Source organism: Corvus kubaryi, unplaced genomic scaffold, assembly GCF_017639235.1.
Source record: "Corvus kubaryi isolate FWS band 111438036 unplaced genomic scaffold, C.kubaryi_AGA036_p1.0 65370, whole genome shotgun sequence".
Classification (NCBI taxonomy): Eukaryota; Metazoa; Chordata; class Aves; order Passeriformes; family Corvidae; genus Corvus; species Corvus kubaryi.
In genome coordinates, this window is record NW_024581951.1 from 14,187 (window position 1) to 40,382 (window position 26,196).

Sequence of the window (26,196 nt, forward strand, 5' to 3'; positions counted from 1 at the left end):
TCTCCCGGTACCCTCCCCTGCAGTGGAGCTGTGCTGTGCTCACAAAGCATGGGCAGGGATATCTTTCACTAGTTTAAAGGAAAAAAGATGGCCTAGCTGTGATTTAATTTTTTTTTTAATTACAAGAGTATCTAATTTGACTGTAATTGATTACTAAACCAAATTTCTACATCTCTTTTATGATATCTTAATTTTCCCTTAAGGTTGTGCAATAGTAAACTATCTAACAAAATACTGCTATTCACTTCCGCATGTACTATTTTGTTCATTGTGATGAAGACGTTTCCCATCTTTTGCCACAAAAAGTAAAATGCCTTATTGAAAATACTTTCAAGCACAATAAAAACATTCTTACTTGTTTAAGTTTCTTTAGATCTTCATCAAGTTCCAAGTTGTCCAAAATAACAGCAACAAACAAGCTGAGTAGAATCTACAAAACAATTGTAAATGATTTGTTAAAGTTTATCTTATTTTTCTTAAGAAGTACTGTTAAATAATACGGAAAAATGGTGGCCCTGCTGATGTAAACACGATTCTTGCTTTGACATCTGTTGAACTAGTATCACCTGCTACTGTATATCTACTAGCCATTTTGCAAGTAGTAAATTGTTTTTTATCTTACCATGCAATTAGTATGAGTTTAAAAACGCTCAACTCTAGGTTTGATGATCAATGCATTATATATGTTTAACAATATACTCCTTAAAACGTACTACACATGAAGAGGAAATTAAATTAATCAGAAATAACAACAACAATAACAATAATAGTAAAATAAATGCAAAGCAAAATCCCAAAATATCTTGTAAAGCTAAGGTGGTTTTCAATTAAGGTGTGACTTTTTAGCCACCTGACAGTCATTTACTTTATGGACTTTCTTTATGCTCAGAGTGCCTCTGTGAAAAGTAGCTAACTCCACTTTGGAAGAAAAGTAAGCTGCTTTGTTATTTGCATGCATCACATGAATAGGAAACTCATGTCACAGGACAGGAAAATCATGTACCTCCATTTACTCTACATTAAATATTGTTTAGATATGTTTCTAGGAGGAAGAATCCCAGGGAGAGAAAAAAAAGTGTGTATCAGTATCAGATTATTACATTTTCCTTGTCTACAGATACTGACCAGAGGCCAAAGAAGCTGAAAATGTGACTGACATAGCTGAGAAGCAGACAAAATTAGGAGAGTATGGTAGGTGACAGAGGATATATCAGCATACATAATCAGAAAACTTCTGTATTAAGGCAGTAAATATGTATATATACATAAGTCAACAGCTCTCAGCAACTGCCAAGGTTTTAGTCTCTGAAGTTTGATGTAAACATTCTCAAACACACTGAGCTTCTACAGGCAAGCACCAATTTCTGATATACCAGAGAGGTACCAGAAGGTAACCTAACTTTTTTTTAAGAGAGGTACAGGCATAGAATTTTTCTGTGGTCTTGGACCACTGCGTGACAACCACAGCAAACATATCCTTCCACCACTACTTTTAAATGAAGTGTAAGTTTACCTGTCATATTGGAAATTTATTCCCCATCTATATAGGAAATGAAATTTAAGTGGGTTCATTTACCAGACAAGGGGTTTGGAACTCAAACTGTATCTGAGTTGAGTGTGTGGACCTTATTCCAAGGCAGGATTTTCTTTCCCTCCATGAACTATAAAGGTTCAGAAGACATAGGAAGGACTCTGGCCCATAACTTTCAAAAAAGTCAGAGTTTCGAAAAAACAGTGTTCTTTTAACAGGAAGCTGGCTTTAGCAATATGTAGAATTTCCTGCACTTATTCAAAGTGACAAATTGTATGTGCCACATAAACAATAGAACATATAATTTTCAGTGATCCAACTATTACGAACAGTAGAAAAAAAGACAGCATTCAGAACAGCAACACAAGACAGAATTCTGATAAAATACATAATCCCTGGCACAATATAGAGGCCCAGGGAAGCTGCCTTTAGTTTCAGGATGGACAGTGGTGATGCACCCCCTCATGCCACTCAAGTGACACTATGATCTGAGAAATGCTCATTAGAAAACGCCTCGATGAACTGCACTCGGACTAAGCCCCTCTTGAGCTTATCAGAAATACTGTTCCCTAAACAGGGAACTAACAGGTGTCTAATGAGCACCTGATGTTTAGTGAACAGCCTGGGAAAAATATTTTTCTTGCCTGCAAAACAGCCCAAGAGGAGTAATATTTCTGTTGTTGAACCTTCAAAGAAAGCTGCTGACTCAAGTTGTGGCCAGGATGGAAAATTACTATGACTAAAGCCCACTCTGTAATGATCCTATAAACAGTGGTCCAAAGTGAGATCCTTTTGAGCACTCAATTCCCAGAACAAGATGTATGTCTCAAACACTTGGATGGCTGTGGAGCCAGCCAAGGACTTTTAGTAATGACAGGCAAAAATCATTGGTAATAATCAAGAACTATAGGTATTAAATGCCAGAGGAAAGAACAAGGTTTAGATGGAGAATGGGGGTGAGGCAGAGATAGGGCAGCACTTTTCCACCAGCTGAAACACAACACAGTACAGTGCAAGCGCAAGAATGACTTGACATGGATATGGGCAAGGCATGGGCATGGACTGTAGGGTGGGACCTGATACCACCACAGACCTCCAAAGCCCTCTAACCCATTTCCAGAAGGCCTGAACAGACTGTGCAAGATAATTAATTAGCATAAAAAGAGAGAAACCTGTCCATTAAAATGTTCCCCCCCAAGCCCAGGCAGCACCCTCCAGTACCCTGGACATACATCCCACTGGCCGTACCGACACAGCTGGACTTACACTTACTAGCTGGATAATCACCCCCAGGATTCTGGACATCTCATGAGCCAGATGGATGCTGCTAGATCGATGCCAAATCCAGGCTCAGCATTCCCCCAGCTGGATTAACGCTGGAAACAGGACTAGTGATGTCTTTTTCTCTCTCCTTTTCTGTCTCTCTTTCTTTATTTAATTCATCCATACCTCTTGAATGTCTCTCTTCCCTTTCACCTTACCTCTTTATTCAAAATCCACCGCATTGTGCTTATATAGTAGGTCATATACTACAGTCAACATACTAATTTCCATGCCAACTGGAACTTTCTGATTGATTGTGGACCCTCTGACTTTTGTCATTCCTCTTGACCAACAAGCATTAAGGAATCTTAGGTACCTCCTTCATCTTAAGGATGGGTTGTCACACACAAACTACTTTGATCCCTAGTTGCTAATGAACAGTTTTGCTATAATTCCGTCAAGATTTTACAGTATGGTGTTTTCCTTCTTCAGACATCCTGGTCATTCCATGAAACTCCAGTACACGCTGCTCAAAGCATACCAGTTAAGAAGTTCAGTTCCATACTAAAAAGACATACAGTACTCATTAAATGTATCACCCCTTACAGTCTTGCTGATTCAGGCACTGATATGTATCCAGACAAGACTTTCATTAACTCCCTTTTTGCTTTTTTCCAACAAGAACCAAAGACAATGTACCACAAAAGAAAAGTTAAATGCAAACTTGCTATTTGTTAACTTCCTCTGCCGCCATCTCAACTAATGACAGTCCTTGTTTCCAAGAGACGGAGTCTTTTTTGAGCTTTAGTTTTCTTTTGCCTTCTAATGTGAAACCTATTAATTTCTTTCCAAGTCTCTACAGTCTGCTATGCCAAATGCCTGCAATTATCATTCTCAATTTTAATTGTCCCCCCTCTTCCGGTTGATGAAAGTAATTTCTTCATTTCATTTTTGTTATTCACTGATGGCTGTTTATTCTTAGAATGCTTCTTTTTGGTTTTAGTAGCAGCTCAACCATTTTCACGCTCCCTAACCAGTTCCATGTTATTTTCTTTCAAATTTCTTTTGCCTACAGACAATTGTGTCCTACACAGTTTTCCCTTCCAAGGTCTGAGGAAGATCTTAGAACTGAAACTAACAATTTTGTAAGCCCAGATAATTCTGCAAAGTTATCTTTGCAGGGTTTCTTCATTCATGTGGAATTTGCATAGGTGAATGAGAAGAAAAGTGTACCCTTATGGAGCAAAGCAAGAACTGTGCATTTAAATGCAAATTCCCTGCCAAAGGACTGAGGATGGTGTACTGAAAAGTGACTTCACTCCTAGCAAAATCAGTGCTTTCAGTAAACAAATTGGAAGTCCCAGATGACTCTTTCAAAATAGAAAACATAAAGTAGAATACTAAAATTGTTTTTACAGCTAAATTATTTCTCAACTAAGATATGAATTTTTAGCAGATAGGTCACTTGACACAATTTTACTTCATGGAATTGCTTAATACTCATCTAAGAAGTAAAAACGGATTCCTGATTAGAAAATGTCCTTGATGAAGAATTGAAAAAACATCAATAAGATTCTCTTACAATACAAGTAACTGCTTTCAAATCCATGACCAAAAGCTCACTTCCCTTTTGCTTTTTAACCGCAATTCCCATGGAGTTTTAAAGATCACTCCAGCATGAAAAGTTGTATTTTCTGACCCTTGTGAGCAAATTACATGTCCTCTGTATTTTCTGATACATACATTTGTTGGGCTTATACTTTAATGTGATTAAGCAGCTCTAAGAGCATGAAATGCACTTTATTGCCATTTATAAAGTGGTCAAGTATTCAATCCATATGAAGGAATCCATTACACCCACAACTGTTGTCCAATTATTCAGTCTTTAGAAGTGAAATACACTGTAATGTAAAAGAAGTAGATACAAGCTGGTGGAGATTGTATAAATACAGTTAATACCTTATGTAAGTAGACATCTGAGCAAAGGAAGAAAATGGAATGAAGAAAGTGAAAATAAGAATAAGTGCATCAAAACCTGCAGTGAATGGAAAACACAAAATGAGCAATAGTAGGAGTGAATTAAGGGTGCATAAAATGGTTATTTTCCTGATTGTGGTATTTTCTCTGTGTTGGTATTCAAATAAAGTACCAAGCCCTTATTGATATAGGATAACCAAAGAGATGTTTTCCTTCCCGTTTTCTCTATAAAAGAAGGTAATAATTCCATTTGAAATGCATACAGAAAGAAACACTGGCTTTTGTTTTTTTAACATAATCCACATTTCTGTTTACATGCAGGAACTGCTGTATTAATTCTCATCATTTATTGATTGATATACTATATCACATATAGTATATCACAAATAGTATATCACATTTCCATGCATTGATTTTGTATCAGGCAACAGGACAGTAGGGATGACTAGTTAAGAGTTTGTATCTTAAGGTTTTACACTTCTCACTTTAATTGCTGCTGCAAAGAGAATACAGTGAAAGCTGAGGAGACCAGTTCTACATGATAAATAAAATCACTTAACTCTGAAAGCATTAGAGCTGTGAAGGTACAAGACAGATAACAATTATATTGGATCTAAGAAGAACAACACCTCACAGCAGAACAAAGGTCACCACCTCATGTCACATGGCTGAAGGGTAAATTTATTCTACCACATCCACAAACTAAAAAAGCCACCTATGCTAAAAATGAGCACCACAATTAGTTTTAACTAGCTGAGAATAATAAGAAATACAAGAGCTATGAGAATAATTCAAAAGTAAATGAAACACAGCACAAATTTTAAGTGAAAACTTACCAGAGTAGCAAAGAGATGATATAGTATAAAATATATAGCAACTACTGGTGCCCACATATGTCCTACAGCATTCAGTGTCTGATCCATGACATCCACCCATCCTTCCTGTGTGAGAATCTGAAACATTGACATGAATGCCTGCAAGAAAGAAAATTGCAAACATATTAACAAATTATACTAATACGGTTTTATTGACACATTCCTAAAACTGATTTTACAGAGCAGAACACCTGTTTTGGTTTGCTTATTTAAACCTTAACAAATGTGTTTTACTTTTAAAGCCAAGTGAAAGGCTATTCATGAGCTAAAGGAGAAATAAATAGCTTGGTCTTTGACAGAACTGTAAACTGCAATTTGTAACATAGTCCAAGTTTCATTAGCCCATACAAAGAACTTTTTGGTTTTCTTCAGTGCTGAAAAAATAGGCTAAATATCCTGAGCATCAGGGATCATTGTTTTGAATGTTATATTCTATTGTGATTTTTTGATTATGCTTTTTCTTCCATGTTCCCTCTCTACAAATATACCTATAATAAAGTGTTACAATTAAATGTGACCATAAATTATGTTATCTTGATAGCGGAAGTGTTTTAGGCACTCCACAGATGAGAATAACCAACACACAGCAAGGTCTCTTGATTCAGCCAATCAGACTTTTTCCTCTATATTTTGTAAATAGCATTTTTGGTGGAACTTCTGTAACATTTTCGAATTCCTTGAGACCAGGTATACATGTCAAAAATATAGGAAATAATGGGAATGTTTCAAACAACTTTATTTAGCCATAGGAACATATGAAAGCAGATAAGCCTAGAACCCAGATACCTTTGAAACCCCAGCTGGAGCCTGCAGCACCAACTAGAATTGAACTCAATGTGAGCAATGTGTAACTGCAGATGTACATCCTATACAGACACTGAGGAATGCACACTGCCTAGGAAACAGAAATTTGAGTATGGTATCAATGAGGCCAAACTATTGTATAAGTTTCTTTTGCTTTTGCCTGACATCCAAAGCATTCTCTTCCCAGACAGTGAAGATCAAAGCTGGTATCTTAACTGAAGTTTATGCATAACCAAAAAGGGCTAGAAACTGAAGACATCAACAGTGCAGCTTACAGCTAATAAGATTCCTAGAATTCAAGATGTTAACACAGTTCCAAGGATATATTAGATCTGTGCTCAGTGTGCCCAGCAGCAGCAGATTAATGCATTAATGCAATGGCACAAAGAGAAGAGGATTCTTCTTGTCAAACCCATGAGAAAACAGTATCCAGACAGCCCTTCACATCAACTTACCCTGAGCTAAAACCTGTGCTGGAAAAGCTGAAAACATGTAGCTATACAAAGTTATGTGCTTGGGAAACAATGAAATGGGTCTAATTTATTTTTAAAGCTGCTGGCAAAAACAACTGGTGGGAGACTTCAAGTTTCTATTATTATTATAAACCACAGGAAAATACTTCGCTTGGGCTCTTTATCAAGTTTATAGAGTTTTTCAAACAAAAAAATTATTTCTCTTAGCAGTTTCTTCCAATGCAAACAGAACCATTAAGGTTATACCCTCACCCCTAAGGGAGTCCACTCCGGGTTGTGACTTCTCACCTGCAGTGAAAGCAAATTTACTCTAGAGAAGACTGTCCATGTGCATGTATACAGCACTTGGTTTCGGCCCCATGTGAGATCCCTATGGCTAACAATCATTAATATGTGGTGACAAGAAGCTGGTTCAAATTATCTGAAATAATAAGGAGGATGTGGCATGACTTGCTACATGCTGTTTCTGTATCATGAAATCAAGCATATACCAAGGGCTATCTGCCTAACATTTCAAAGGAGGGCCTGCAAGTACAAAGCATGCTAGGATGGTGTAACAGGACTGGGTAAGGCAGGGACAATCTAATCCAGTGCATCTTGTTACGCAGGCACTGCATAAAAGACACTGCCTTTTTGGAGTGCCCAGTTGGAGAGAACAATTTCCATGTCTGTAACCAGGGCTTGCCTTGGAGAAAGTCTGCTGGAAGCAGGAAGGAAGTTGACTAAACAGTATCAGAAGACCACTGATACTGCCTGTCCATTCTTCTATTGACCACAGATAAGGATTCTAGCACTAAAGCTTTTTCTCCTTTGTTGATTTAAAGAATACATATTTTAAAGTGCTCAGCACTGCTTCTTGGTCTCAGGTTCCCTCTGTAATGGGGAGCTGAAGCTAAACCAGGCAGCTGTCATTTGGCTGCACTCAGAGCATCCCTGGAGCCAGTGGCCATTGCACCTGGCTGGTGTGGCACTCCTTGCTGAAGCATAAGGTGGGCACTACATTAAGTAATACATCCCACTGCTAGCTTTAAAAACACCTGAGGGACTGGATAACTTAACTAGTGCAGTATCCTTTCTTCTGAACCACACTTAACTGCCACAGCTTACTGCTTTTAGAAAATACATATTTTACTTAATTCTTCAAGGTATAAAAATACCTTCAATACTATGTTGTGGACTCCTCATTAATACAAGCACTAGATTAATGTGGAGAAGAAATTCTTCTAACGTCAAAAAATCTAATCTTCCATCCAAACCAGTTGTGCATAAAGCATATAGTTTTATAAAATGGCCTTTCAATATAATTTAAGCACTTCATTATAACATTAAAGTCCAGTACAACGCAAAACATTAGTTTTAAGTAAATAAAGCAGTGCACAATGAATATGTGCTTTGCACCAAGCAATCTTCTTTAGAGCAAGTTATTTTAAGCTGAAAGGTGTACCTCCCACTGTTTATTTTAAAATTAATTTGAAATGCAACCAGCTGACAGAATCAACATCTGTGAAGACGAGACTTAGAAATTTATGCAAATGGTGATTTTCTGAATTAATTTATGTTATAGAAAAGACTGTCAATTTCTTTGAGTATTTATGCCCTGTTACTTAATGAGCTGTTTTGATGATGGAAGTCAAACTACCTTTTTATTTATAGCGTAAGATTGGCAAAGGTTTGGTAGAATATATGAGCCAAAGTGCCAGTTCTGACATCTTGTCCAACTGTTACAGGGGTGGTGTCACACAAATTATTACTTAGAATTATAATGCACTTGTCTTGTAACTGGTGCTTGTGCACAAAATTTTAGGGACCAAATTCCACTGGCCTAATTCATAGAAGCAGTTCTACAATCATTGGAATTACTTCAAATTAAGTTAAGGGGGTTTAGGACATTGCTGTAACATCCTTGCAAACTGTTCTACCAGCATAAACTTATGTTTTCCTTGTGACACAGTCATGAGGGCTCAGTGATGCCCTGAGAGAAGAGTAACCGTCCTGTAAAAATGTGGCAGTGATACTGAGATTTTAACTTCATCAGAGAATTAAGACTGCACTGTTCATCTTTTCTTAATATGTGTTGCTTAGATTGAACTAGTATTTCACATAATGAACTTTCTCCAAGCTCAAGGCTAGGAGCAGAGACTTGGTTTTGTGAAAACTCAGGGATTATTGCTGCTGTGATCAGTTGGGCCTGGCTTTCATCTTGTGTTGACCCATTTAAAAGAAGGGCAGAATTCCCAACTTTGTAACTTGAGACACAGAGCAGTCAGCACATGGCCCCAAACTCCAAAAGAAACCAGGGCATGGAAGTCAGGGACACTAACAATGTGTTTTGTTCTCCATACAGTGAATTTTCTTAGCGGCCGCCTTACACCTATTTGAACAGTTTCCCCCTCCCATTCCTTCTTCAGGGGGCCCTGTCCTTCCTCATGGCTCAATATGTGCAGGTGAAGAAGATGTGCAAAAATAAGAGATGGCAGATTGGTTAAAAACAGTAAAGCAAACATCTATATTTTTATACTTAGTATTAGAGAGAAAGCCAGTCCATTTGGCATGTTGTAATGGCCAAAAGAAGGGTGAAATTAGTAGCTATGGCAACAGTGAGCTCTTGCGCCTATTGATTTTCATCAGGAAACCATGTGAAAACATGCAATTTAGAGGCATTAGCAAAAGGAGGAGGTCTATTTGTTCCAAAACCCATACTGTGCCTTCTTATAAAGCACTTAGTTTCAAAATTATTTTAGGTTTTGTCTCTTTCAGTGTAGAAAGCACTTTAATATACAAACTCAAAATTTAGCCTCTAGTGTCACCATTTTTGTCATCATGCTTGTCATCTCTGTATTTGCAACTGAAAAAAACTCACAGTAACAGTCCTGGCTATTTAAGGTCTGCTCTTCTTTGAGGGTAAGCTCTTAATAATTTATCTTAGCAAATTCTGGTATTGCAGACTTCATATCATCTCATATGTTATATATTCTGTCTTCAGTTATGTTTTGAAAATAATTATAATTGTCTTATTGCAAACTGATTCAGTGATCTTTATTCAGGGCAGAAAATGTGACAACTCCCCAGACTTTGCTAGGAGGACACACTCCTTTAGAGGGATACCACTATTTCACACCATCAATCACAATTTTGAGTACAGAATTTTCGCTAAATTTTAACCTCTTAAGAGATGCTGCACTATAAAACTGCAAAAAGAAACCACATACTGTAAATTTTACACTTCTGAAACAAATATAACAAGGTGAATATGAATACAAATAAAAAAATAAATAATGAGATACTCATGCTTCTGGCTATGGTAAGAAAAGTATAATTTCAATTCAGTATTGCTGGAACACTCTTGCATTGTTGCTAACAGCTCTTTTCTTTTTCCAGAACTTAAGTCAGAAAATAGAAGACAAGTAAAGACATTCTCTGTTTGTAAAAACATGGTTTAATTTGCTGGAGAGAATATTTTATCACCCTTCAAACAGGGATTTAGTATTTTCATACACCTGTTAAAATTCAATATGCTAGAAGACCTTATTGAAGCTTAAATGGCAGCAGATTAAAATGCTCAAAATAATCCAAAACATTACTAATGTATTGATATAAATTGGAAATTTTTCATTGCAAGTGGGTTTTTCTCAGGTACTTGTATCAATTTATCTAGTTAAAATGTGCAGGTGATTGCAATCCTGTCTTAGTCATACTACAATTATTCTTTCAGGACTTTCACTGACATTTTGCACAAATAATAAAATAATCCTAAAACAAAATTCCATGGTGATTTGAAACCTGCAGTTTGAAGTTTTTTTCAGAAGGTTTACATGGGAATTGAGCACAGAATATGGTGGTAATATCACCTGATTTAGAGACCTGACTTAATTAGGAAAGCTTAAATTTTATTTCATTTTTTCCTTTCTTCAGCATTTAATGAATTATACTGAATATCTAATTCTACCGGCTGCTTTTCTAAGCATGTTTTTCAAAACAGAAAGCATGGTGTCACATTATTCCCTGTGGGTAGGTATTTTTTTGTCTCACATTTGATGGCCAGCTTCCCATACATCAAGTTGAAGCTTGATAATTACAAATTGTTGTTTAGCCATTTTGTTCACTAAATGCATGACCCTTGAGGCTGCCTTATTCATTGTTATTTAATTGTTCCAACCAATGCACTTTCACTAAAATAGATATATTGGATAACCAAACTGGAATGACAGAAACAAATAAATTGTCACTGGAACCAATCCATGTACACTCAGTCTAATCCACTATTAAAGAAACTGCATTATTTTCATTCAGAACAGTGTGCTTCAATAAATACATTAGCTCCAATTTCCACTGATTTTCAATGTTCTGTTCTGAATTAGCACAATGCCTGTAAATATCCATTATTTATACCCAAAAGGCAAACACTTACTATGTCAATGCAGACAGGTTTTATAACTCCATGCAAAACAAGCATTCCTGTACAAATCAAGAACAACCACTTTCATAATATGAAGATATAACTCATGTGTAGACATGTTTTACATAAATTCTTGGATTGATATTTGTGCCTGTGGATATGAATCCTCTTCCTGTAACATGCTAGAGTACTGTTAAGCCATATAGTGTGTTGTGTCATCATCACGGTGCATAGGTAAAATTCCTCTATGTTCCCTTGACAGCACAAATAGAATACCTATCTCAAGGAAAGATGGCTTTCACTACAGAAGGACTACAGGAAGACTATTACACCCAGAAAATACAATTTTTTAATCTATACATATGGAGATAAACTGCTTCATGTTTTGCAGAAGGAAAGGAAGACTGCTAATGTAACACACATGATAGAATATGTCCTGGGTTGGGCTGGGATAGAGCTAATTTTCTTCCTAGTAGTTTGCACAATGCTATGTTTTGGATTTAAGATGAGAATGATGTTGATAATGCTCTGATGTTTTAGTTGGTGCTGACCAGTGCTTGCACAGAGTCAGGGCCTTTCCTGCCTCTCACCCCACCAGCGAACAGGCTGAGGGTGCACAAGATGCTAGGAGGTGACACAGCCGGGACAGCCAACCCCAAATGACCAAAGGGATATCCCATCCCATATGGCATCATGGTCACCATATAAACTGGGGGCAAAACTGGTTAGAGGCTGCAAATTGGGAGCAGGCTGAGCATCGGTCTACATATAGTGAGCAATGGCATTGTGAGCCACTGATTTTGTATATTCTAATTCTTTTATCACTATTGTCTCCCCTTCCAGTTCTGTCCTACTAAAATTTCTTTATCTCAGCCCACAAATTTTACTTATTTTCCCCAATTCTCTCCCCTATCCCACTGCAGGGGGAGGATTGAACAAGTGGCTGTGTAATGTTTAGCTACTGGCCAGGTTAAATCACGACAGAATCACAGAATCATTAGGATGGAAAGGACCTTTAAGATCATTGAGTCCAATCATTAACCAAACACTGCCAAGTTCACCATCCATGGTAAGAAAATATCCATTATAAGAAAATAGTAACAAGGAATGAGTAATCAGTGCTTTTTATACTTGCCCTTGGAAAGGTTGTAAATCTATCCAGCTCTTCCACAAAGCAAAACATCTGTAAACTGATTGCTGACATTACAATCAAAAGGCTGGCAGTAAATACTACCAAACTCCCAAGTTTTTTTCCTGGTCCAAATATCTTATACACAAAATCCTCCAAAGCAGGAGAAATCTTTATAAGGCGAACTACTCTAAGAACCTGCAAGGAAAGAGAAAAATGCAACTGTATCAATTATTCGATGATCACATTAATCAACAATGTTCAAAATATCAGACATTAATGGCCAAAAAGGGACCTGCAGCCTTGTAGACCAATAAATATCAAGTTTCTACCACTTGTAACAGACGGCAAGTTGTGTGTTAGGTTAAAACCACAAAACCTGGGACATAAGCAGCACTGAGGCATACAGGCATGGGATGATAGTACAGGCATGGGAGGACCCAAGGTCTCCAAGGCTATAGTTAACTCACCGACCGTGAAGAGTCATTGCAGAAATGCAACTGGGTAAAGCCAGCTTTGGGGTAACAAAGGGAACAAAAAAAATAGACAAAACACATCACAGATATTAAATCTGAATGCAATGTGGAATTAGAGACCGAAGGAGGTTTATAGTGTGCTACCAAACACAAGAACAGCTCCAGACAGGAGTCAAAGCACATCAGTCTGGATTTAGTAACTGAGAATCTCCTGAAGGGCTAGGTAAATGGCTCCAGTTTGATTATCATCACTGTTAAAATGTCATTATTATACTAAATGGACAGCATCCTGAACAGTCTTTGATGAAAGCTCTGCTTTGAGCAGTGGGCTCAATGAGATGGCGTTGAAAGGCCTCTTCCAACTAAGATTTCTCTGATTTTATGATATTTGTTATACCAGGTTAAATATTCACATAAAGAACTGCCAAGTCTTCTTCCACAGATCATCTTTCCATTTCAGTGACCTGAGGCAAAATTGTTTGGCATTACATACCACATAACCTAGCAAATTTGGTAATGAGCATAAATTATTTTTTATAATATTTCATATTATATATAGCATGGGAAATTTTGGGTGGTGCTTCTCAGTATCAGAAAAACTCAGTATCACACAACAGTATTGTTTGCCCCTGACATATCAGACCTCTCAGCAGTGGCAGCAAAACTTTGACCTTGTGTGGAACTCCTCACCCATTCACTGCTGAGTCTACCTTGAAAGAGCTGCTCACAATTCTGATTTTCCTGTTTCTGCCATTGATGTTGACACACTGACATGAACATCAGTATCAACAAGGGCAGTGGCAGCAACAGTAGTTGCTGAAGACACCAGACAGCGCATGGGGCAACTGAGATTCTGCAATTCTTAGGAAGAAAAAGACTCTATTCCAAGGTATTACCTGGATTTCCACAAGAATCATACAGGAACTAAAAGGTAGGAATTGCAGTGCAGTTATTGGCTGACCTTATGTACAAGTCAAATACTATTACTATGTTGTTTTTGGAAAGAAAATAAGTATGACAGAAGTTGTTCATATAATGAGTTTACTGTACCCTGTATCTTTCTAATAATGTATACCTTTGGACTTCACATGAAGCTTATCTCCTACCCATTTGTAAGGTATGCAGAATATGCTTATCATCTAGATTCAACTACCAAAGGGGAGAGAGAGAGGGTCCGCTCAAGAGAGCAGCTTACTCCAAGCACACCAGAGCCCTTATGTGAGACAGGATGAGCCTTTGCTGTCTTCTGTGGCAAAGACAAACAAGGGTCCTAGATTCAGGGTTACACTGGACAGCTTAATTTACACAACGTTAGCACAAGGTGAAATAAAGTCCTTTGTTTCATATTGGTACCTTGACTACATTACATATAATCTGAGTTCATGAAACTGGCTACTAAGGCAGACAGTGAGATGAGTGAGATTTCCAAGTACCATTAACATGTAAACACGGTGCCTTCTTACTTACAAGATTTACTCACGGTGTAAATATTAGCTCTGCTCCCATCAATGCTAGTTTCAACACAAACCCCAGTGGGGAGAAGATTTCATACTAGTTGATATTCTGAGTGGTGTTTTAGATAAACTCAATTATCTGCATTACTTTTTTCCCTTTTCTTTGGAGAACTTTAATTGACCTTTAAGCAACACACTAAGCTTATTGATACTGTTTGGTTTCTTCATTTATTTTCATTAGGTGACAAATTGAATCTAGCCAAAGTACATTCTAATGAATTTATGCATTTTGTATAATTGGACTGCAAATTGTATTAAATTTAGGAGCTGTAGAAGATGCACTATTTGGATTAGATTTAAAAATATATTAAAAACAAATCAAAATGAGTAATGCAAAAGAGGAACCACAGCTTTGTTACAAATAATGGCTGCATCTCCTGCAAGGGATGATAGTTATTCAGAAAATGAGTCAGCAGTATTTTCCCCAAGCACAAATACAATACCATCACTTCAGTCCAGTATAGGTTTAATTCTGTTTAAACCTCTCCCTTTTATGCTGGTTCATTACAGATCTCTGCAATAATATGCAAAATCTGTCATTTCTCCACTGATTTTATGTCCTACAGATTATAGCCATGTAACAGTCCTTTGCTGTAGTCTTTCACAGAGGGCTTTGCAAAGTGCCTTGAATGAATGCACAGTGAATGCAAGGAAGATAGGTGGGAGGGTGGACAGTAGCCAATGTAGTAAAGAGTGAGCGATGTGCTGGCAAAAGGTAATGATACAGACTAATGAATAATGCAAACTGAAATGTATGCAAGGAGGACTAGACAAGCCAAACAACAATTCATGCTTGCTATTCTGGAATGTGTCAAGGACTTCTGTTTTCAGTAATCTGTTTTGTTGGCTGACAAGGAACACATTTACCCTGTCATCATGAATACCTAAATGCCTGGAAATCTGCCTAACATTAAGACATATTCATGTGAAAAAGACTTTTTGACCTCGGTTGATTTGAAAATGTGTTATCTAGCTTGCCCAGAACTTAACTGTGGAGGAGTATTGTGTGTACCTTACATGCTGACATCAAAGGTGTTCTGAAACCTTCCAATCATTTGCCCCCTAGGGGATTTGGATTGCAAAATACAACCCAAATCTTTCAGTGTAGCAGGTGTTTCTGCTTGTAAAACGTATGTCTTTCATAGACTTTGGAAAAAAAATCGCATCTTGAAATTTTCATAAAAGCTAGCACTGTGTAATTAAAAAAACCACCACCGCCACCACCACTGCTCCACTAAACTAATTAAATCAATTAAAAAGACATTATTTTATTATCAGCATCTGGTTACATTTTAGTTACACTTTCAATCCTATGAGTTAGTGATGACATCATCCATTTAGTCCAACATTCATATTTTATACTAAAAATTCTTACAAAGAAACCACCAGTCATAAGTGGACTATGTTTTAATACAGACCAATTATTAACTAAGTTGCTGACTGCTTTAACTGAGAGCTCCCAGCTATGCTCCCTGTGTACTTTTGACACAAGAGTGCAATGGCATACTCCTGACAGATCATCCTTTCTTGCACCTTAGATGTATCATGCTGCACTGAGTAACAACATTCTACATATTTGGACAGGAAAATCAAAGCCAGAATGACTTAAAAGTCTTCAAATGATATCAGGTGAAAGCAAAATAGATTTTTTTTATCCTGAAAGCTTTCTTGAGCAGGTCTGCAGAACCATTTAGAAAAAATACAGGATGACATTTGCAGAAATCTGAAAATTATAAAAATTATAAAAAAAATTATATTTCAACCCACACTTGGGGAGACTGCTTCCCCCATATTGTACTCATGATTACAAGATGTGTCTCTATAACTAATCACATTTATTGACAGGAGTCTGTCTGATGATTTACTATTTGCCTTTATTGAGTATTACGTATTCACCATGCCAATCCATTGCTGAATAATGGGCAGATATGAATCCTTTAATATATATATATTCTTAAAAAAACCCCTTTCTTTAGCACTGTAGAATATAACACATAATGAATCCCAGTGCTTTCTCCCAGAACTGGAACAACCCTAAGCACTTGAAGGAGCATGAATAGGGAATTGGTTGGGCTGGCTGACAAGAAGAATCAGAAGTCAGAATTAATCAGTCTTTTTTTGTCTCTCTTTCCTGCTCTTCAGCCAAGTGAAAATGCAGGAAGAGCCTAAATAAACACACTTTTCCTCTAGATAAGGAATAGATGGACAACTATAAAACCCAAGTCTAGGATGACTCTGGATAAATTACCTCAGAAGACCCACAGTATCTTAGTTAGGCATGTGACTGCCACAGAGATGAAAATTTGGAGAAGCAACAGCAAGTGAACTGAGGCCTCAAGGAGAGCAGTCAGGAGAGTAGTGGTGGACACTACTGGAAGGTGATGTTATAAACAGCAGTGTACAAGGTCAAGGCTCAATGAAGAACAGTGAAGAAACAAAACAGAACTTAATGAGCAGTGAAGCTTAGATAAGAAATGGGAGTTACTGAAAACAGAAAGGACTTCTCAGCAATGTTAGAAAGAATCCTATTTTTGTAAATCCACTCAATGAACACAGTTAAAAGCAGAGATTTGTTATTTTATAGTTATTCTCAAAATGAGGCAATACTGTGAGAAAATTGAAATTTGTGTGAAATGTGGATGGGTAATGTTTTAATTTGGTATATAGGGTAAAAAGTAAAAGTATCTGATCATACCTGAAAATATGTAAATTGAGAGTGATAGAGGTCTGGATAAATATGGAGAGTGGTTCCAATCACAAGCAGCAACTCAAACTTGTGAAGAGATGAGCTGATGTATCCTGTGAAACCCAAACACCAGATCTTCAAAAGAGCTTCTAAATCAAACAGAACTGTAAAAGCAACCTAGACGGATATATAAAATAAGAAAGATGCATTCAAAACACTGAGTTAAATTAGAAGTTTCTATGTCATGATGTCTATCAGGGCTTTGTATGGCAAAAATAAAGATCTTCATAATATTTAACAAAACCAACCATATTCTGAACAGAAGAAACAATAATAGATTTCACTTCATAAAATTTTCTAGACTCAGCATAGACAGGTAGATTTCACAATTTGCAAAGCATGAAATAGTAAATCCCTCCAGATGATCTTTCACTTAAATACACATATAAAAAAGAAAATATGACTTACAACTTATTTTTTTTTCAAATTATGAAGTAATGAGATTTCTGAAGGATTTTAAGAGATTTAAGAAAGACACCAAAGTTTAAAGGCCTCTAGTTTGAAAACCTCTACTTCAATTTTCTAAAACATCCAGAGTAATATGACAACCAAAACAGCTAGAAAAGAGGCAATGGTTTTTAAGCACTTAAAACAAATTTTTAAAAGAGCGGAAATTCGAAGTTAGTCCAGAATTGGTTAATTTTCACAATAATGTTAAAGAACTTGGACATGGTGGGAAGTTACAAGGGAAGAAATCAACCTGTAGTGATTAAATGACTTTGGAATTCTTCCAGAGGCCTTTCCTGAAATATTTGCACAGTAAATTGCATAATGTTCAGCTTAAACAAAAGGATAGGTGTACGTCTTCAAGATTTATTTTCTCTTACTTCTCTCACTACCAAAAATCCTTCTGGCTAGACACACTTCCTCATGTGCCTTCTTATTTTACCACTGTATATACTCTGAGGTGCTCTCTTCCACACTGTCCAGCAGACAGGAAATGCAATGGAAACACTTTTCTGTGACTCAGAAATGTTCTCCTCAGACCCTTTACACACATTGGGACTTAAAAGAGACTCTAAAATAACATTAGATCACAACTAAATACAACTAATACTTACAAAGTGCAGTAAAAATAAAGAAAATGCAGCTTACATCTCCTTTGAGGACTAGCATTATTAGTCTGTTAAGGTGGAGAGACTAATTGACTGTGGGCCATGAGGTCTACTGAATTTGGCTGGGGATAAAAATGCTAGAGACTAAGATTTTAATGCTGACCCTGACAGTGAAAATCTCTGGGATGCTGTGTTAAGTATTTACATTATTTAAAATTTAAACTCTACAGTCCATCAAAAATATATTTACCAACATGAAAGAGAGAGGTTGGGAGATAGCTAAATAAAACTTTACATATTTTATGTGTACAGGACTGTCACAAACAGGAGTGGAGATGGAAATGAAACAATGAAGCTTATGTCCTTTGTTTATTCCTCTAGTCCACAGAGCTATTTACAAGCACTGCTACCAGCTGTATTATATGGCTTCCTCAAGGCATGTAAAATAGTTACCAGGCTTCAAATGTCCTCAGAATGCTTCATAGCACTCCATCAATCAGGAGATTTTCTTTTTCTTAGGTGTCACGGGTTAGCAAGCACAGCTCCGGATTTTCTTGCAAAGAGGTGCTTACAGCTTCCTCTATGACCTGACAGAGCCTATCAACTGGCTAGTTCGAATATTGACAATTTTTAAGCCACTTAAAATTTTGACCGCCTCTGTGGTCCACATTTAAGAATGGACAAACCCCGGGAAAGAGTTCTCTTGCTTCCGGCTTTGGGAGAGGTACCTGGGCTGGGCCTGTATGGGGCCCAGCAGGCCCGGGCCAGGCCCTGCTCAGCCAGGGCCAGGCCGAGACACAGCCATCCTGGAGCCGTGCGGCCCTGTTCCACCTGTGGTCCCCCCAGCCCTGCTCTGTGCAGACGGTGTGGAGCCGGGACTCTACACACTCCCCCCTCTCCAGTGTGGCCGAAGATTCAGCTGAAGCTGCCCCGCTGCCAGGCAAAGATCATGTGACCAACAACAATAAGCGACTCCAGCTGCGGGGCTGGGTGAGATTAACCCTTTTAGTGCTGTAAGTTTCCTCCAGAATAGATGAAGCCTGCAGACATAAAGTAAAGAAAGAAGAGCTGAAACCCTGAGGGAGGAGAAAGAGGAGATGCTTAGAAGCTGAAATTCTGTTGTGAAGCTATGGTGGTGATAGACTATGATATATCAGAGTACCCATTGTAATTTCATGAAGCATGGCGGGGTGGAGTGTTCAAACTGTAACTGTGAGCAAAAGCACTTGTTCTGGAATAAGCAAATGCTGAAGCAGCTGTAATTTGATGAGAAGTTTGAACAGGGAGAGATGGAAGTGGTGAGGGCTCTTGCTCCAACCGGAAGGAGAAGAACTCTGTTCCTAGAGATGCTCCCAGAGATAGTCCTAGAGATGAAGATGATGAAGACCCTTTTCTCCCAGGAAAGGAGAAGGGCCTCTGTTCCTGGAGCTGAAGATGCTCCCTGAGATGGGTGAGGAGAACCTTTGTTTTTGAACAGCTCAACCTTAAAATTGTACCCCAACAGCTCAAGATTGGACCCTCAAAAGCAGTTGTGGGGAAAGCTGTAAGTTGGGAGAAGGGACTCCCACATGATGCGAGCAGAGAACCAACATGGGTGGCTGTCTTGTGATACTGAAGCCATGAGAGAATTTCTTGTGGAGATATCTCCATAGCATGAGCAAGAGAGACTCCTCTTCCTAAATGAACTGAACAAGGTTATTATGGAAGTGGTAAACAGACTGAAAATCTCAAGGGTTGTCTTCTTACATTGTCAGTGGGAGAAGGGAGAAAGGTGGGGGGAGGAGAAGTGTTCTGAAGGTGTGGGGTTTTTTTTCCCTTTTTTTTCCTTTCTTTTAGGTCCGTTAATAAAGTTCTTTATATTCTTTTAAATTTTTTACCTGCTTTGCTTTCTCCTAATTCTTATCTCACAGAAGGTAAATAAGTAATGAGTATTTTGGACCAAACCACTATATTAGGAAAGAAAGGCTACTAAGAAATATTTGTGTGCTTTCAGTCACAGACAGTGTAGGGATGCTTTTATGCCCTTATCCTCAAGTGGATCTGGCCAGTTTTTCAGCCTGTGCTCTGGGATCTCAAAGAGCCAGGTTTGAAGAAACTACTTCTTTACATGAAAATCTCTAAGACACGAGGAAAATGTTTTAGCAAAAACCCTTAAAAATAAAGCTCACTTTTAATGACAAGACATCTAACCGAGTCATAAAAGAAGAAGAGCATTGAATTAGGCAAAATGGAATGGTGGTTCAAAAGCAGCTGCAATTTAGCTCAGAGCAGGTGGAATAACAGTGCCATTTAAATACACACATACACACTTCAGAGCACATAGGCTTCCTATTAGAACAAGACTAACAAATATGATGTTAAGTGTATTTTAATTTATTCTAAAAATGTGTGGGCAGGATCATTTGCATTTCACATGCTTGTCAAATGAATTCAAACCACTGGCACTTAAAAATGTATCAAATGGTTTGCATAACATCTGATTACATTTATACACCTGTCTTCCTGCTGACAGAGCTTGTATTTTTTCCTTCCTTGTAATTAATTACAGGAGAAGATTCAGAATATCTGACTAGAACTTTTTGTTAGGCATGAAATGCAATACAATTTTATAGTTTTGTGTGTTTTTTTTTTAAGCTGGAATAATTCCTTTCGTTGCTGTAGAGACAAGGCAAAAGCAAACACAGCAAAGCAGAAAAAGCAGGTGTAAGACATGAGCAGCCACTGAGCAGCCACCCTCCACCGTGTTGTCAGTTTTGCTTTGGGGAGGCCAAGGAGGACCTAACAGAAATGGGCCCTTTCTCTGATAGTTATTTCCCTTTTTTTCACCTGGAAGCTTTATGGTATTAATGACACCTTCATCAACACTAAATTTTGCTAGTAGCCACTTGCCTCTTTTTTTGGCAGAGGCAGAGCTTACTATCAGTCAGCATCCAACAGTGACAGACTCTGTTTTCTTTGTGTCTTACCTGAAAGGTTATCAAGCTGTCGGGAATGACAAGAATTCTTTCAACGAGGATCAGTGGGATTAAGGGCACAGACCTCTAGCCCCTCCCTCACTACCAGATTTGACACAGCATTCAATCCTTCCTTCATCCAGGACAGGCCAAAAGCTACCCAAAGGCAGCAGTGCAAGGGGGCAGGTTACAAAAGGAATCTAGGAGAAACTATATAGGAGCACTTGGTTTTGAACTCTGGTATTCAGACAGTATTTGTAGGAATCATATGCAACTCAAATAAGACAGCTAGTCTGTAACATGTTTTAATGGAAGACTCATAAGAAACAAACATCCATCACTATTCTGTCTAGGTATTGAGCAGTTAAAGTTAGCATCTTCATTACAAATTACCAAAATGTGTTTGAAACTCTACTCTTTCCAGGATACTGCACTGGCGTTTTGAGTCATCCTGTTAAAATTCTGGTTTTGCCTAATCAGCAGGACTGATGCATACAAGTTGAAATGCCTGCCAGAATCTCTTATTACTACTGGGTATACAAAATTATGCAAACAATGGGATCTGGGTATAGATTAATTTGTTTTATCTTCTTGTCTAACCTTTGCCTTCTTGAGCCTTTTAATTTCATTTCAACAATGAAAGCAGGTTTCTTTTCTTGGTATTGGGCATCTCAATAAATCCATTTAGTTTGCCCACTGACTTTAAGCAGATGTATTAATATGTGACCCATAGAACAGACCAAGTGAGATATTTCATTAGACATATCTTCTCCTAAAGCCAGCAGCTTCCAACATAACTTCTGGAAAATGTATCAGAAAGCCAGATATGCTTGCTGTAATCTATCTGGCCATTTCCTTTAGCAAATGGAATCCTCACCACTGTTGGCTCCTCAAGTCAGCTCCCACTGAAGGGAAAGCTTTCTGTAGCCTACTCTAATAGAAGAGACAGAGCAGCAGCAGTGCATCCTGCTTCAACTAGTTTTCTTCACCAAGGAAACAGACTAGCCACTGTGGAATAATCTGCATTGTTTGAGTATTCAGCCTCTTCAAGGCTCTTAAAAATATTTCCTTTGTTTACCCTTTGTGCTACAAAGAACAAGTTTCACAACAACCAAATAGGAAATGACAGCAGCTTATCAATTTCTCCTCTCTCCCAGGATTTTTTTACTCTTCTGCTCTTCTGATACTTTCCTTTGTTCCTCCTTCCATAACATACTAGGGTTTTGTTAGTTTGATTCTTATAGTGCCTCTAGTAAAAGCATCACAGGCTTAAAAAACAAAACAAAACCAGGAAACCGAACAAATGGACATTAAAGAAATGCTTTACAAATAAAAAAATCCCACGTTTCTCTATCTCAGAATACTTTACCTCATATACTTCGAAATGTAAAATGTAGAATGTAAACAAATGTGTTTTCTGACAACCTCTCCACTTAAAAATCAATTATCTAAGCTATGCAGAAACAGAAAAATATATTGTTAAAGCGAACTGGACATTGCTTCTAGGACAGAATTATAATACACTAGTCTACATTATATACTCACCTTGAATAAACCCTGGCAAATATTTCTATCGGAAAAAAAACCCCTGCAAACTTTATACTTGAAATAAATGTTGAAGATATTGTTTCTACCACTGATTAATAAAAGCATTATTATACTATATATTCAGAGCCAAAATAGAAATAGGAAACAGAGTGTTCCCTATTTTTGAATATAAATAGAATTAATGTCATTTTGTTAAGAATCCAGGCTCCACTTGCTGTATCCTGGGGATAAAGCAAAAATGCCTGCTGTGAAGAGTTCATGGCCTCAGGCTTTAATGTTGACTTAATTATTTGTTTCCAGCCAAGGATATTGTACTAGATTTGCCTGTGACAGAGTTAATTTTCCCCATCATAGTTTGTATGGTGCTATTTTGGATTTGTGCTGGAAAGAGTGTTGGTTACATAGGGATGTTTTAGCTGTTGCTGAGCAGTGTTTGCACAGAGTCAAGAGTTTTTCTGCCTCTCACCCCACCAGGGAGCAGGCTGGGGGGGCACAAGGAGCTGGGAGGGGAAACAGCTGGGACAGCTGATCTCTGCTGAACACAGGGACATCCCATCCCACAGCGCATTGTGCGCAGCATATAAGGCTAGAGGAAGCGGGGGGGGGATGCTTAAAGTGATGGTGTTTGTCTTCCAAAGTTACTGTTATGGCTGATGGAGCCTGGCTTTCCTGAAGATGGTTTCCCTGCCCATGAGAAGTGGTGACCGAATCCCTTGCTTTGCTTTGCTTATGTGCATGACTTTTGCTTCACCTTTTAAACTGTTTTTATCTCAACCCATGAGTTGTCTCACTTTTACTCTGACCATTCTCTCCCCCATTCCCCTGAGGAAGAGTGAACAAGAGGCTGCATGGGGTTGAGCTGCTAGCTGGGGTTAAACCCTGATAAAGATTAGAATGAGTTTCTCTGCCCTCAATTCTACTCTCAGATCTGTGGGGCGTGTCATAAGACAACCCAGCATTTGCTGGCTTTATTCCAATGTCTTATTTTCAGGATAATAATTTTCATGTTCATGTAGTTTTTCAAATAGACTTAGAACTTCAGACAAAATAAAGACAACACATTTCACAATTAGTCTTGTAATTGTTGTCCGTGCCAACACTGACTCAATATTCACACAGAATACAGCCATACCCAGCAGCATGAGAGACAACAGAGAATGATGCAGCAGTGCTGTCTCTATAATCTGCACTTTTTTAAAGGTTTGAACTCTGGTGCTGTGCTTAACGGGCTTTTTTGCTCTCATTTTTGTCCCAGAACTCACGAACTCTCAGCTTCATACAATTTTAAGAGATCAGATACAAATTCTAAAACTAAGATTAAAAATATGTATTGACTCGACCTTCCTTAAACTAAAGAGATTCATAAAGCATTGCATTGTTATGGACTAAAGGGCTTAAAGTTGGGTGTGTGAGTCTGAATATCAAAAATACTTAGACATAGAAAACCACACAACAACCAAAAGCAGAGAAACAACCAGGAACATTCTGCTATCATGCACTCTAGTCTAAGAATGACCCCTCTGGCTCCAAAGGACTGTGTAACTATTGAAGTCAGGGAAACTGCAGTAAGCATAAAGTAGACATGTGCCCAATACAGGCAACTGTGATCAACACTTTCAGAGAACTGATCCTGGTGCACTGGTTAAAGAAGTGATCTTTCAGCACTGGTGATTTTTTACTCTGATACAGTAACAATTCACAGTGCCCATGGAAATAAGTATTTTTAATAAAGAATGCTACAATATTGATTGCACTTGATTTAGGAAAAACAAATATCTATTTGAAGCTTTGCCTGTACATTAGTACCAAAGACTTCAATTACTTCTTTTTTATTTTCCTTTACCTGAATTAATTATTACTAAAAAGACAAGTATGCAAGGTTCTAGGATCTCTAGTTCTTGATCTACAGTAAGATCTTTGACCAGCTAATGACTCAAGCAGGCTTCCTGTCAAAATGTCACTTGTACCTCCACTTCACTGTTCAGGAGCACAGACTCCTCCTTTAAAAAAATCATGCCTGCATAAATGTTTTTTTTTGGTGGTGCGCTCTTGCGACTGCTGAAGCCAGACTATTTGTAACACTATTTTGGTAATGCTTAAGGACCTTCTGGCAGCTAAGTATATCTACCAAATAAAGAAGATTTAGGAAGAACTTCTATACTGTATTTTTAAAATACAGTTTTGTCATCTTTTTAAAGTGAAATTCTTCTGAATGTTACACTCCTGCTAGAGAAAGATAGCAACTCGGCAGCCATGCACTCCCTGCAGATGTTACACTTAAGCCTCCACTTACTACCACTAACATTTTGTTTGAGGAAATTACCTTTCAAAAGGTTGTAAGATAGAGCTGTCAGCCGTTGTCAGACAGAGGAAGTTGAACAACTTAGCAAAGTATTCTTGGAATGCTTAAGGGAATAAAAAATTACATACTAAAATGTTCTTGACAGTCACATTTTTTACTTCAGCTTATCTTGAAAATTACCCAGATAGTTGTTTCAGCATACTTACCTCAGCAAGGTAAAATTCATCATATTGTCTCTTGAAATTTTCTCCTTTATAGTAATTACTTGCAGCAACAATCACATCGACAGCAACCATGCTTAGTATGAACATATGAAACACGGATGACCTCATCATTTTCTACAAAAGAAAGAGTAAATTTTATCATCAAAAGGAGTCAAACCACATGCATTTTAAAGTTCTATTACATTGTCAAAACATAATTGGCTTTAATACTGTGTTATTCTAAAGCTTCTTTATATGATTCTAATTTATTAATTTTTAAAATATGTTTTAATATATTGCTTCAACTGGTTTACATGGCAAGTTTTGGGGATTTTTTTGTACTTTTCAGTTTTTATTTGTCAATTGACTTCTTACTGAAGGTTTATAATTTAATATGGTATCCATTACTTTAGTATGTTTTAAAGCATAAAGAGCATGTCTGTCTACTCAGTTGGCCCTGGTTAATACTCCTGCATTATGATTTATTCACGCAAATCTTGATGACTTACTGTTCAGGAAAAAGTAACATCAATTCTATCTTGTGCATTGCTTTTTCTCAAGAAACAGATGTATTATGGGATTCCTCTGATGTCAAACTATTGCCTAAATGAATAAAACACATCTACATATAGTAGATATATACATCTGGGCCAATGAGCTGTGAAGTACTCACAGATAATTCACATATCTGTGTACTTAAAGCTTTGTGTCACTGCTGCAGCAGTGACACAGGAGAGGAGAGAAACAGAGGCACAGAGCACCATCCAGGAGTTTACATCTGTGAGATACCAAAACATTACTGATAAGATACATAAGAAGTATGCAGAAGTTCAAAGAAATAACTTCTAAGCCCCCACCACAAAGACCATGGACTTAGGATTTACCCTGAAAACTTAACCACTTCCCTCACCGGGTCAGCCACAGTAGAAACAAGAGTCAAACAGACAAAA

General features: G+C 37.7%; 1 protein-coding gene across 1 annotated transcript; it reads right to left on the reverse strand.

Moving 5' to 3' along the window:
* Positions 1 to 328: 328 nt before the first annotated feature.
* Positions 329 to 25,381, reverse strand: LOC121673375 (sodium leak channel non-selective protein-like; the record flags this gene model as incomplete). The annotated part of the gene is made up of 5 exons (XM_042046636.1): positions 329 to 430; positions 5,608 to 5,745; positions 12,455 to 12,646; positions 17,134 to 17,301; positions 25,250 to 25,381. Coding segments are annotated over 5 exons (732 nt in total), but the record flags the coding sequence as incomplete, so codon positions are not given.
* Between the last annotated feature and the right edge of the window lie 815 nt (positions 25,382 to 26,196).